General features: G+C 37.7%; 1 protein-coding gene across 10 annotated transcripts in view; it reads right to left on the bottom strand.

Annotated features, from left to right (window-relative positions):
* Nucleotides 1-14,633, bottom strand: part of SYT1 (synaptotagmin 1) — a 329,787-nt gene that overhangs the window by 46,388 nt on the left and 268,766 nt on the right. For all 10 annotated transcript variants that reach the window (XM_030289361.4, XM_030289381.4, XM_030289386.4 and 7 more), the window contains 1 exon segment: nucleotides 3,414-3,531. In XM_030289361.4, coding sequence (XP_030145221.4) covers nucleotides 3,414-3,531 — 118 coding nt within the window.

Raw genomic sequence — 14,633 nt, 5'->3', positions numbered from 1 at the left:
ATCCTTAATTCCTACACATCACCTTCCAGATGTCAGATTCATTAGCAATGGATCTGAATATAATTTAGATAATTACAAATCCATTTTAGAATATGCATAATAGCTTGCCAGAGCCCCTTGCTCACCAGAAGTGATAATTTCCACTTGTTGCAGTGACTTGATGAGCTCAGGCTAAATAGTTTCAGTGTTTTAGCCAAGGTTTACTCTAGTCACAGCCTGATGTTGAAATTAAGTTTAAGACCTGGGAGTTTATTGCTCAGATGGGTGATATGGTTTTATTACAGTAATTCTAATGAATTTGATGTTTAGTTTGTTGTCTTTTATTGTCTATTTCCGAAGTAATTTTTGCTTGACTTTTGATTGCTAATAAAATCTATGAAAAATGATGGTAATAAATGATTTTATAAAGTGGTTTTTTTTTGGGGTTTTTTTTGTTTGTTTGTTTGTTTGTTTTTTTAACAGTGGTAATGACCATTAACTATGATATAGATGCTGACTAGGAGGATTAAGGTTTACCAGCTGAGGCCCTGTAAAAATGCTAGGAAAGGCAGTACTCTCAATATTCTTCAATCTCTCTTGCTTTGGGTACTTTTGTAACAGGGCTCTCTCTATCTGCATAACATAAATATACATACTACAAAAAGTCAAGCACGTATTTAAGCTCAATTGACCACAATTATGGATTTAATAAATTTATATAGAGTAGAAGTTCAGATGACTACTGAGCCACAGCAACTGGTTCTTTGTATGGGGGCCAAAGATAATGTAAATGCTGAAACCTCCCACATTGTTGAGGTGCAAAGGCATAGCAGATATTTACTAGCAGCAGTAACACTTGAGATGCAGAGAGAAGCAGCCAGAAGGAAGCCACAAAGTTGCCTGCCACTGTGCTGTGAATGCTTGTCAGTGCTCCCTCTGCAGGACCCAGGCCCTTGCTCCTTCTCTCTGTGAGGCAGGCAAACTTCACAGAGGCATAAAGGATGAGTGAAAGAGAAAAGCAGAACCCTTTCCAAACGTCTGCATTCATTCTGCTTTTCCAGCATCTTCTCAAAAATAGGAAAGAATAACTAAAATATATATCCCCAACTCAAAACAACAACAAAAAAGGCGTTATTTGCCTATTTCTGAGAAACTGATAAGATCTGTTTCCCCTATCTGTGTCAACAGCATTTTCACGTCTTTTTAATGCTGCTGTTGAATATATAGGTAACACTCAGTCTGAGTTCACATTTGATTGTTAACCTTTTCCCACCTCCACTGTCATGCAAGAGTTTCAGTTTTATAATATGAAAAGCCAATTTTAGTATCTAGAGAAAGTAACAAAACTAAGGGGAAATATTTGCTAATCAAGATAAAATCCTGTCACTTTCGTCAGCACTTAGAGAGTAGGTAATATGTAATGTGAATAATGACAACCGAATCTCAGCTTGATTTCCAAAGTTGTTCCTGCATAATTTATTCAAAAGATAAATTCCCTAATGAAAGATACTGGATCCACTTTAAACCAACATTACTTCATCTATAATTACTGCCCCAGGAGTACCATACTAACTGCCACTTATCACTGTCAGTGACTTTTGAATTCCTGCTACAACTATGGTATCCTACTGGGTTTGTTTGTCTCCAAGAGAACACGATGTTTCAGGTTTGGCATGGCCCTAAAAACAAAACCTCGCTTTCCCTAGAAATTAAAATGTCCTCTATGTGCCTCAGAACATAGAGGAGATGAAGTCCATTCATTTCCTCATAGTTATTTCCAGCACAATGTACTATATTTTCCATCTGAAGTTTGTAGAAGCTCTTCAGTTCATTAGTATTTCCCCTGCCCCTCTCTTTCATTTCTTATAAGATGAGCACTCATTATCTATCACATTTCTCACAAAGTTTGGAAAAGAATATAGATGCTCTGGCTGTCAGAGCTAACCTTCAGTCAAAAAATCCCCATGCTTTGTCATTATGAGAATCTAATCTTTCATTAGGACACCATTAGGAGTAAACGTGCTTATGAACATTCATTTGTAATTTGTTTATTACAAGTGTTAGGGAAACTATTAGTGGTGTGTCTTAATCGAGCATCCATTGTGGACAAGAAAAAGCTAAACTTCACTGAGTAATGACTACAACAACACTTCTGTGTCCTTTAATTTTATTTAATTTTATTTTAAAGTGTGCTTTAACACTTCTATGTCTGTTGCTGTGCAGTGGATGACTTCAGATGCAAGTAAAACCAAAACCAAAAAGTAACTGGTTATTGATAGAAGTTTCCCCACATTGCAGCAAGGTCCTCCAGTTATTCATCAAGAGTGGTAAATAAAATCTTCATAGTTGCTTTTAGTAAGTTCCCATTTCTGTTTATTTTGCATATAGCTATTATCTTGTGCTAAGATTATAAAAAGTAAGAGCAGAACACTTTTTTTCTTGTCACTTGGTAAATCAAAATGAGAAATTACATCATACGTGTTAGTGGCAGCTGTAAAAGTTTTCAGTTCTAGAATTGTGGTGGAAATAACCTCATTCTCAACAGTGGGCAGCTTTCTTCTAAACTGAAGGCATACAAACCAAAATTCTCCTGGAAAGACCTCACCTTATAAAGCATCTTGTTATTTAATTTGGTCTCAACTAATTGGCAATTTATATAGTAATTTGTGTCCAAATTCCAGATGCAGCAGAGAACAGAAACCTACAGGGAGCTGCACCAGTTGCTGGAACACAGCCCAAGTGCCTCCCTCAGAGGCGGCACACACCCTGTCACACACAGTGTGCACAGCCTCAGCCATGGAAAGGCTGCCAGGGCTGCTGGCAGGTATTGAGAACGTTGGATGTATCAGCCTCACTGCCTACCACACACACAAGACTGTCATTTTGATTTCTGGTGTGCATGCAAATGCAGAGCATCTCTAACTCTGTGTGTGTAAGCAATCCCACCTGAGCCCTTCAAATGCAGAAACAACCTTCCTAGCACCTCAAACAGCAGTCAGCATTGCATCCTGTGGTGAGTTCCTCTAGCACCTGTTATCTGAAGCAATGCAGTGAAATGCTCACATTTTGTGAGATTAAACAGACAATAGAAACTGTAGTCAGATTTTTTTTCTCTGCCTGAATAGTCTGTATTTATCTCTAGGCAACAGGAGAGAAGGAAAGTAGAGAGAGCTTGCACTGTCATCTGATCATGTAACACTTCAGACCTTGTCTTGGAGTGGAATGCAATGTCTTGTGATTTTTTTTTTTTTAAACTAGAATAGTTCTGACATACTCAGTCATGCCCTAACTTTCCAGAAAACATAAACCACACATCTTCCAGACAGGGAGCAAGAGCCCTTGTCTTCTCAGCCAAGAGACCTTCAACAGAAAACTAGTTGATTTTCTGCCTCTACAAGCCTGCAAAATCTTCAAGCAGATTTTCACACACATACCTGATAGTCCACCAACATCCATCTTCTTCAGGTTCTTTGCCTCCAGAATGACAACAGTCAGTTTGCCAGCAGTAGGCACATAACGGAGTGAGAAGCAGATATCACCCAGCTTCTCTTGCTGTGAAGACAAACAAGATATGATGTTTTACTTTAATGACTGTTTTTACTTTCTGAAAAATGCAATTTTGAAAGCCCTGCAGAAAATTAGCAGGATTATATCTCTGACTTGTACTGCTAAAGAAAACATTCAAATGAACAATATTGAGAAAACTACCACAAATTGTCCAGATGAAATCCTTTATAACCTCAAGTCTGTTGCAGCAACTATCTTATATACAACCAAATGACAAGATATATGCTGGCCAGAAAGTAAGTGACACTTCTCAGGATTTCACTCCTGACAATAGGGGGTCCCACAAATACTGCTTGCTCTCTAAACTAGGCCAGGATTTGTTTTCTCCAGGCTGCATTTCACTGGAAATCTATTAAGAAGCATGCTACTAGGCTGTTTTCTGTGAAACAGTAATATGGATCTTTCTCATCAGACTTTGTCACAAAAGCAAAAAGTATAAAAAAACCCACCAAGTACAAAATATTCAGTATAAAAAAAGACTTGTCTCCTGTCTATCAAAAGAAGAAAAAAACAGGCAGATAGGGACCATGAAAGGACACAGTACGTCCCTCCTCACATAAGGAATTGCTGGAAGGATTTGGTTTTGCCTTCCAGCCCATCATCTCAGATCCTGCCAAATGCAGCCTTTTGCAATTCATTGCTTAGTATTTTTCCTAACAGTCCTGGCAAAGAGGGAAAAGCTGAATGATGTTCAGAATTACAGGAACTTTGTTTTAAAAGGATGAATAAGAGATAGGAACTTCCAGATGAGAGGGGGAGGATATTGCTTATAAATGATGAGTTGGATGATCCAAGCTGCTTTCCTCCTTTCCTTCAGGCCCATGGTATCTCTAGGGGGGCTAACAAGGATGTTTTTCAGACAGGAAGGATGAACTTACACCAAGCAGACCAATTAAAAATTTCATACAGCCATGCTTCTCTTTCAAAGGCATTGGTTTTTATGGCATAGGTCTACTTCCACAAATTATTCTGATAGTAGAGTATAAAGTACATTTCTACAATCATATCTCTTTGCTTCCAGTGTTTTCTTAGACACAACTGAGAGCAACTCACTCACTCACATGCTCACGGATGTAGTGGATATTTCTTACAGAATAGACGGCCCATGTGTGTCGGAACTCAAAATGTCCCTCAGACATTTTCAGAGGTTCCAGGCCTTGGTCGAAAGCATTTTAGACCCTGGCAAGCAGCTGAAAACAGCTGTGATCTTGAGTTTGAACCATGGAATGAATTACCAACTTTGAAGGTGGAACAAGCGGTCACAGAGAGTTAGATGGTATAGTAAAAGTAGTCACAAATTAGAGGGGAAAATTTTTTAGTATTGTACAAGGGGGTTTTAACACCTGTACAGGGGGGTTTTACTTTGTACATGGGGGTCAGGAGTTCTAAGATGGAGGAAAGTGGGCCTGATCCTGTTCTTCCTCCTTCTTCTTCCTTACCTCCATGTTCTTGGTGATGTTGGCACTCACAGATTGGTTTAGAGTAGAAGAGCACATTGTAACATAGATAGTAGGTATTGGGGAAAATCTGTAAACATATAATACGTAATATATCATATAAAAGATAGCAGCAGCCTTGGGCAGGGGGAGAGACGACGGAGACACCGGACAGTGAGGGTGTCAGGAGAGTCTGTGTCTCTGCCTGGGCAGCTGACCTAGGCAGCCACAGCGGGCGAAGACAATCTTTTAGATAGCTAGCAATAAACTACCTTGAGACCAAACCACAAGAGGCTGCGGAGTCTTTCTTTGGAAGCAAAGGTTGGAGGAGAGACTTTACCACCACACGAGACCCCTGAATCAATCCCGGGGTTCTCACACATGTGCAAACGACTTTACGTATAAAGTGACAGATTCTAAACTGATTCTTTCAAGTTGGGACTGAAATCCAGGGACAGTAATATATAGTTCTCTACCAGACATCATCTCAGCAATTACCAGTGGTCAGGAAACATACAGAACAAGCAGAGTTACATATAATTAAGAAATGCTCAGACATTACAAACAAAATAGCTTGTGATGTTAAACGCGTGTATTGTATAAAAACAAGGCTGTCAGAATGCACTTGTGCCAGTATCTTGAAAACTCATGGTGTCCTCCTCACCTCAAAAGGATATGGTAGAACTGTGACAGATTCCAAGAAAAGCAGCAGGAATAAGCAAGGATATGACACAGTTTCCACAGAAAAAACATGTAAGCAGACGAGACTCAGATAAGAACATGTAAGACTCTTCAGGCTGCAAAGTGAATCATTGGGAAAGAGACCTCTGAATCAGAAAGGCTAGAATGATATTATTACCTTGTTCAAAAAGACTTACAAAAATATAAAAAAATTACTCATATCTAGAACAACCCTAGATGTCTTTCTTCTGAAAGAAGAATCTGGACTGCACTGGCATGAAAGACTTTACTATTCCTCCCTACTGCATATACTGTCCTAAATCCCAGATTCAGATCATGAAAATAAGGATTTCAGCCATGCAATCTGCATAGCTCACACCTGGCTTTAGCTGAGCTTTGAATGGCACAGTGACAGCAAAACATGCTCCTGTTCACCTGACATTTGGTTTTGCAAGTCCATACTGGATAGGGTAACAGTCAAGTTGATCTATCACTTACAGGTTGCTCAGAACAAAAGAAATCAATTGCTTATTGATTTGTGTTATCATGATCATGGGTCACCCAGCCACCTGGTGCTCTCCACAGTCACTGCTCTATTACATTGTAGAGTTGGCTTAAATTGATTGTGGATTCATGGGGCTCTGCAAAGACTGAAACAAGATATATATGAAAGCTTATTTTAGTCCCTCCATCTTAGAGATCTCTGTACTTACGTATTACCCAATATTCAAGGGCTCTGCCTCACCTCCAGATTCATTAGGCAGAGCTTTAGTTGTCGCAGCATAGGAACTTTTGTCCCCTTTTAAATCAATACCATGCTTCTAATTGTTCCTTTCAGTGGATATTTGTAAGAGTTTTAAGAGTTTTTTTAGCTTTTGTTTCATTTTTTTTTTAAATTTGTTTGGCAGCTTTTTTTTTTTTTTTTTTACTCTTGTGTTGAGATAGGAATGTGTTTAGAAAACATAAAATAGAGTTAGGATTGTTGCTTCTGATCTGAGTGCTTCAGCAGTAGCTGAAGGAAATACTTTACACTAAAGAGCTATTGCCACGGAGACCATCACTTCTCACCAGCATTTCTCTGTTTGTAATCATGTTATGCTTCTGTGCAAATACTGTAATTGTCTACACTGAAGAGTAATTTCAGCTACAGGAAACACAAAGAACACAGCATCACACAAACAGCCAGTTTTCCATAGACCACCAGGAAGCCATGGAAATGGCAGCAGATGATGGGCTAATTGCACCTCCTTAAATGCATCCAGAATCAGGTTTAGCACTTCTTTTGTTGGTATGAAAATCTGTATCAACTGCATTTCTACAATACTTCTTGTACTTGTAAGCTTTTCTCTTTGCATGACTGCCACACTTTTTTTTTTTTTTAATTCAAAAAGTATTTGGCAAAGCACTAGAAGTGGGAGCACTGCAATGAAGCTAAAAAATCCAATCACTAGAGGTGTGGTTTGCAGGAGATAATTACAAACCCCTGCAGGGTTACATGGTACAGATCAGTGCTGCTGGTATGGTGATTATCCCATGGAGCTGCCTTATTGTTATTATTAATTTCTTTCAGTCCTGTGTATAAATAATTTATGTTAGTAAATTACTTTGATCTCTGATGAAAACTGTAAGTTAGTGTTAGAAACATCCAGCTGGGAGCTTCATAGTCATTAACCTATTCATGTATAATGCTTATACACCAATCAGAAGATTCTCTCCATCTAAGCAAGTTCATAACTCCATTACTTTTAAAGAGGATGCAATGGAGTGGAAGATAAATGACAGAGACAGTGCTGCTAACACTTCTTCAACTTAGGAAAAGCTATTTTTAGTCCTGTTGAGAACCTGGACTTCTTAGAAATGACTCTTAAGTGGCTCCTGCCTGTTTTGTCCTTCTCCCACTCGGCAGTAATCATGTTTGTCTTGACAGCACACTCTCCTAATAAGCTACAGAGGAAAATGCTTTTTGTGCAGATTACTCTCATTTATACTGCAGAATCTCTAACAGACATATCTATGTCATGAATACAAACATTCTCTACATTTTTTGTGGAAGGTATTATGAGAGTTCATGCTTGCAGTTCTCTTAGTAAAACAATACCAAAATAACAAGCCACAGCACCATATGCTTTCCCCTAATTGGATATAACACACATAAACAATTAGTATAGGAAGAATATAAACACAGTGAGGTGGGTTTCCAACTTTGATACCTGGTTTTGATTGTGAATATTTGCATAAGCCTGAGAGAAACACAATATGATGTGATTTATGGGCAAAGACCCCAGATAATATCATTTTACCCTAATCAATATTTACAATGAAAGCTCACAATGTTCACTGTATAGTTTTCACAGCAACCAAAATGTTTTAAAACTCAGTGGCAAAGACAGAGACAGCATACATGTGGGTTATGAGCTAAATTAGTATCTTCCAAATTCAGGAAACCCAGGTAAACTGTAATGTCAGAATCTCTAATCCCAATGCCCATGCTGATGGACTTCAAACAAATTTCAGGCCACCACATGATGTCTGCACATGGAGATCTCAAATCCAATAAATTCCTTTTCTTGGCATGTAAGGCATGATTACACTAAGCCTTAAAAAGTGTCACAATAATACTAGTGACAGAACTACATGGATGCAGAAATTGATGTCATAGACTGGTCCCAACTTCAATTAAGCCACAGTAACAAGTGGGTAGAATTAGCAACCTACATAGATGGGATCTAGAATTATGAAAGCATTGCTCCTCCACACCCATAGAGCGAACAGGGATCACACTGGGCAAGGGCAATAAAGAAAAAAAAGGGGTACTCAACAAACCAGTAAACATGAAATGTTATTGTTACCATGCTGTCTGACATTACTAGTTGCAAAGACGCTGCATTTTTGATAAATACATGGTAAAAGAACAAAGCAGAACATTTCGAACCTGCAATAGGTATAATCAGGAAAGAAAGAATATTTTCCTCTTATATTTGCAAATCGGGGCTGAGACAACCCCAAAATATGAAGATGATTCTGCCACAATTAGGCAAAGGAGTGGGAAGTGAGCAAGAAACTCCTAGACTTCAGTTTGTAGAATCAGGCTAGAAGTAGATGGTGCAGCAGGGAAAGATAACGAAGGGGAAGAAAAGCTGGAGCTAACATGTCAGCCCTTATGGCATGGTGGAGACTATCACATGAATATGTATGCACACTAAGTACCACTGTACCCCAAAGTCTGTGCAGCACTTTTTGGATGAAAAACCAAGAGTGGAGAGGGGAGACAGAGCTCTCCCAACCCTTTCAGGCAAAAGGCTTATTGCATAAGTACCTGTTTCAGACTTGCAGAATGTATTCTACATATCCAGTCAATATAAACCTAAAGGCTTTAACTATAAATCTGACAACAGAGTAACTCCTTTGTTGTCTGAAAGAATTTCATGCAGATGAAAACAGCAACCAAGCTGGAAGTACATAAGTGCTAAAAGCCTGTGGAGAGAAGGCAGAACCATCTTCATGATTGTACCTACTGCAACTTTAAAGAAAGTATTTTCAAACAATAAAATATGAACAGACGAGTGCCCCAATGCATCATTCCTTACTCTATGATCTGTCAGTGTTTTGTCTTACAAAACAGAAGTACAGAATGTCTGATTAAACATCTCTCCTGTTTGCTTTTCTTTTTTCCTTTAGAAGAATCTTCATAGATTACACTCTCTTCAAATGTGCACACTTGGCCACAAAAGGAAGCCCCTGATGATGTAAGTATAGTTACAAGACATCTAACAAGTAACTCCAGCAGCAAAGTGAAATAGATTATAGCATGAGACCTTGGAAGAAACAGAATTCTCAAGGCAAAGATCCATAGGGCCCACTTTGGACCCTTTAGAAAAGCAACTAACAGTGACAATAGGCTAAAGAAGACCATGGAAAAGAGACTGATATTAGGTGAAGAGAAAACAGAAATAGAAGTAAAGGTCCATGAGGCAAATTTTAAAAGGGAGAAGTTCTAGGGCAGGCAGGGAATAATCTTTCAAATGAAGTGAATTCATTAAAGGCATTGGGAGGTGGTATCTGTAGGCACACAGTTAAGCTATAAAGTATAAGTGAGAAAGAGCCAAAAGAAAGGGCTTAATTGCATATTGCTTTTGACTGATTTCCCTACCACAGTCCTACTCTGACTCTTTGTGATACAACCTTTTTTTTTGCCAGCACTACTTTTTACCTTTGCTTAAAAGGAACAGACCTATCAGGATCTTTATCTGGAAAGAAAAAAATCCATTTATTTTTCCTTCTTTCCCCCAGCCCCCTCTGAACAGTATTACTTGAAACAGAAATTCATGACACATCTCTGTCCTCTTATTGCAATATATATATATATATATATATAGTGGATTGCATTTTGTTTAACTGCCGTAACTATGTAATATTCCCCAACATAACGGTAAATTGGACTTAAAAGCAATTTGGGCAATAAATTTGAACCAGACAATGTTATTAAAAAATTAACAAAATAGGTTTTGTCAGTTTCCTCCTTTTAGTCCACTTATTACATTTTTTTAACTATTTAGAGAGAGTACTTCAATTACTGCTTTCTAAAAAGCAGAGAAAATGGAAAGAGGAAACACTGTTGTTATTAGTATAAAATGACACTTCACCGTCATCAGTTTAAAAACATCATAAAGAGATGCAAAATGAGAAGTGCTGTGGCTGAAGAAATCAAAGATTAGCCAAACTGCACTCTTTGATTCCCAGACAAGAGACCATGCTGCCAAACATACCAAGTTCTTAATGAAACAATAAGAAAATGAATTTCTTAAATAAATGAGAAAGGGAGGAATGAATGAAAAGGATCATATATGGCTGAAGGTCATGGCCTGGTATTCCGTAACTGCCTATCCACAAGTGCTTGCAGCTGGCTGCTCTGCTTTAATGATTGTCCCTCTGTTTTGCCACTTGCCTTCTCCTCAGCTCCTGCCTGATCATATTTCTAAACGTCACTCAAGTCTATGCAGACCAGTGCACAAAACAAAATTAATTTAACTGAATGGCACACTAATATTATTACTTTTGACAGCATGGAAAACCTATTAACCGCAGTATATCACAAAGCAAGTCTTCTAGTGAGTAGTTTAAGTACAGCATTGAAAGGAAATGTAATACATTTGAAAGATTTTTTTCTTGGCTTATCAGATATTGTGAGAAGTCAAATCACAAAGCTTTTCTCTAATTATTAAAATATTATATATGCACTGCAGTCACTCTACAGAAAGTCATTGTCCTTCTGTGATAGGGTAATAGAAAGCCACACTACAATTCCCTTGCTTGATTTGAAATTTTCTGTAGTAAGAGCATTTTAATGCTCAGTTAATGCAGTGTCTACTACCAAGTGTGTCTTTAGTTTACAAACGTGATTGAATTAAAAGCTTTAGATTATGAACTGGAATTACAGCATACATGCAAAAATATATAGAATCAGTAGACAGTAAAGAACTGCAATTAAGAATCAAAATAATTAGCAATTTCTTCCTTGTAAGAGGTATGATTGCATGTGGTCCTGTACAAAAAAAATGGCATGAACAGAGTCCTTGCTACAACAACCATACATTATTGATTACTCCAAGACAGAAACAAGCTGATTTGAACAAACCAGTAAAAGTGAGAATGATTGGTATGATGGAATAACTAATCATCTATGGCTGCTGGTAAATACTGCTGAAATTCATCAGCACCAGGGAAAGACTATCAGTAAAATCAGTGTTTCCATTACTGAAACCATATAATATTATGTTTCTATTTGCTCTGCAAAAACCATAAAGAGAAATTCAGTGGAATTCATGGATTACCTTCACAGGCAGTCATCTTCTTCCCTTTCCTGAAACTTCAAACTACTAGGACAATAAGACCTATTACTAAGACATTAAATAAATGTTGAATGATGCCCTTTCTCTCCTCTCTTGCTTGCTGCAGCACCAGTTCAGCTTTCATGTTCCTCCACAGTATCCCCTAGCACTACCTCCAGCTCTCCTCTATGACCCCCATCACAAACCCTACACAACAGAGCATCCTCCTCCAAAATCTTCTTAGCTGGCAATTAGGAAAGAGGCAATACATACTGGCACTGTTTTAGAACTAGAAGCTTGCTTGCCAGCAGGCCAAACAGAACTTATGATGACCCCTCACATGCTCAAGGGTTTCCCTGAACAGGGCAAGAATCTGAGGATCCATCTTTAAGAAACTGCATTCCTTTACACTTACAGAAATTTTCTCACCTTGCTCTCCAACTTCCAGGACAGCACACAACAGTTTTACACCAGAACCAGTTTGTGCCTTTATTTTCACACAGAGACAACTTAGGCACACAGAAAAACAAGGATTCCTGCTGCACTACAGCAGTGCCCTGAAAAGGGCTGTACACCAAGGACTGGTAGAGCCAAGATGAAAAGGAACTGGATTTACTAATGGGAAAACCACAGACAGCTGATTTAAGTTGACAGCTGATAGGTGAAGACTTATAGCAAGACAGTTCTCCACCTGTAATTTATCAAGGTGAAGATTTTCTTTCATGTAAAATTTCACCCAAGCCAATGTAATCTTTTTCCATTCACTGCTTTTGTGCTACAAAGCACATGCAGGACTAGAAGTCCCTTTCTGTATCACTGTTTTTCATTTAGAAAGTTTTCTCACATTGTCCCCTTTTACTGATTTTCATACTGAAGATTTTTCCAGAGCATTGGAACTGTTTAAACATGAGGTAGGGTAAAGGATATGCAGCTGGAAAAGAGGCAAGCTGAAAAGCTCAGAAAAGCTCCCATTCTAGTGCTCCCTAGTTTGAGGGAAGTCAGCAAAATCTATTTATCTCTCAGATATAAAATGATCCCTCAGATAATTTCAGTATTTTTGTCTTTGTTTCCACTTAAAATGAAGAAACTAACACATATCTCCTACTACCATGTCCTACTATAATGCCTTGCATTTTACTTCTTAAGTTCAGCATACTAAATATTTGTGTTCAGTTCAAGAATGAGGTCCTTCAAACCAGTGCAACATATTCAAATCTATTGACTTACCCTTACTGGGCTTATATCCACTTCTTAAACTAAGCACTCAAACATTTATTTTTATGAAACCACTGAAAGATATTAAAGTGTTAGATAAATACATAGTGGCAAACTCCTCTTTTGTTACTCTATTTCTCACTATTTCACTTTGAAAAAGTCTCTTAACACTTCCTTTAGGAAGACAAGGCAGCTCATCAAAGGTCATTGTAGCAATCAGAACCACACACTCAATTGTATTAATCTCTTCAGTAAAAAGAAAGAGTTATTTGCAGTTAGCTAAAAATCTAGGACAGAAGACTGCACTTATAAGATCTCTGGCTCGACGATGTTTCTTTTTAATAAATCTTGGACCACAAGGGAAATAAGACTGAAACAGTTCTAACATTTTACTTGTCTTACTCAAAAAAGGACAAATAGGATAAAGGTGGTATCTATCAGTCATTTGTCTTTTATCAAACACAGACAAAACAAAAGAAGAATTAATAAAAGTTGTAATAATGTTGATTTAAAGGATATAAAGTATTATGAATGTGCAGTCACATTGTTTTATGGAAAAAAAAAAAGGTCTTTTCAACTAAAACCAGATTCCCTCTTTGGTAAGAGTGGAAATTTGCTTGATGAAGGAAGCAGGCACATTTTTTTCATTTTTCTATTCAAGGTCTACTGCTGTTTTTATACGTGGGGAAAATATTCTGTTGACAAAGGAGGCAGGTGATATAAAAACTGTCATAACATTAAATATTAATGCAACAGGTTGGTCAGAAAGAAAGTGCTTAATCAATTACTTGTAACCAGTTACAAACAGGACATTTTCATACAGCCAAAAGCAAATTTTCTACAATCTAAGGCAAAGAACTCCAGACTTTTTCTAAGTATCTTCTGAATCAGGCAAGGTATCTTACAAAGCAATACCTCCTACTGAGGATTCAGGGTCATAAGCTACAGACCATGAACTTCTAGTGTAATGCTGAGCAAAACAATCAACAGTAGACATGATCAGAAGAGGCTGCTGACTTGGTCTGCCTGCCAAAGAAATAAAGTATACTGCACACAGCTTTTGTATATATACATTTTTCAGATGCTGAAAATTACAAAGAAGGTAAAAAGTCATAACTCTTACTGGAAAAATGAAAACCTGATTTTGAAAAACAAAAAAGATTAATTTCTGCAGCTTTCTGAAAAGAAGATTTGACATGACTTGATTACAGTGAATAAGTACTGTAGAGGAGAGCAAGCATCATGTATTAAATTGCTTGAATCTACCAAAGAAGGGTATAACAAGAATCAGCAACAGAGCAGAATCCAGTAACATCCAAGTAACAAATAAAGTACACATTTTAAAGAGAGACAGGGTATTGCCAAAGCTATAAAAAGGATGTGTTAGTTTCTTCATCTACTTCTTAAAATCAGAAACATTCAAACACTTTGGTCTTAAAGGCCCTCTAAGAATTTTCCAGTGGAGGTGCAAAGCTGCCTATAACAAATATTGCTGAGGGCTGAGAATCAGACAGTTTTTAGCTTGTTCCTTGTTCCAAAACCAAGCAATGTCTAACTTTCAAGCTTGTAAGGGGGTTTCCTTGTGCCACCTTCCTCCCAACTCGGCACTGGGAGAACACTATTAGCTCCAGGATGCTGCCTAGTTTCCTAGACTGAGTTCAACTACAAGAGATTCTTTTAAATGTTCCTGAAGACCTAGAAGTCCTCCAGATTTAGGGCAATAATACCACCTAATTTAGAGAAATGTCTAAATGAATTGATAGGAATTACCACTATTTCTAAAGAAAACAAAGGTTTTTTGAAATAGGAGAATTTTTTCAGAAAGAAAATTTTAATGTTATCTAATATAAATGACCCACATGTCATAGAAGATTTGCCTTCTCTAAAAAATCACAGAAAATTAATGTTTGTCCTGATAATTAATGTG

Source organism: Taeniopygia guttata, chromosome 1A (assembly GCF_048771995.1).
Source record: "Taeniopygia guttata chromosome 1A, bTaeGut7.mat, whole genome shotgun sequence".
Classification (NCBI taxonomy): domain Eukaryota; kingdom Metazoa; phylum Chordata; class Aves; order Passeriformes; family Estrildidae; genus Taeniopygia; species Taeniopygia guttata.
Note: the sequence above shows the minus strand (reverse complement) of the source record. Positions and strands in the feature narration are given on the sequence as shown.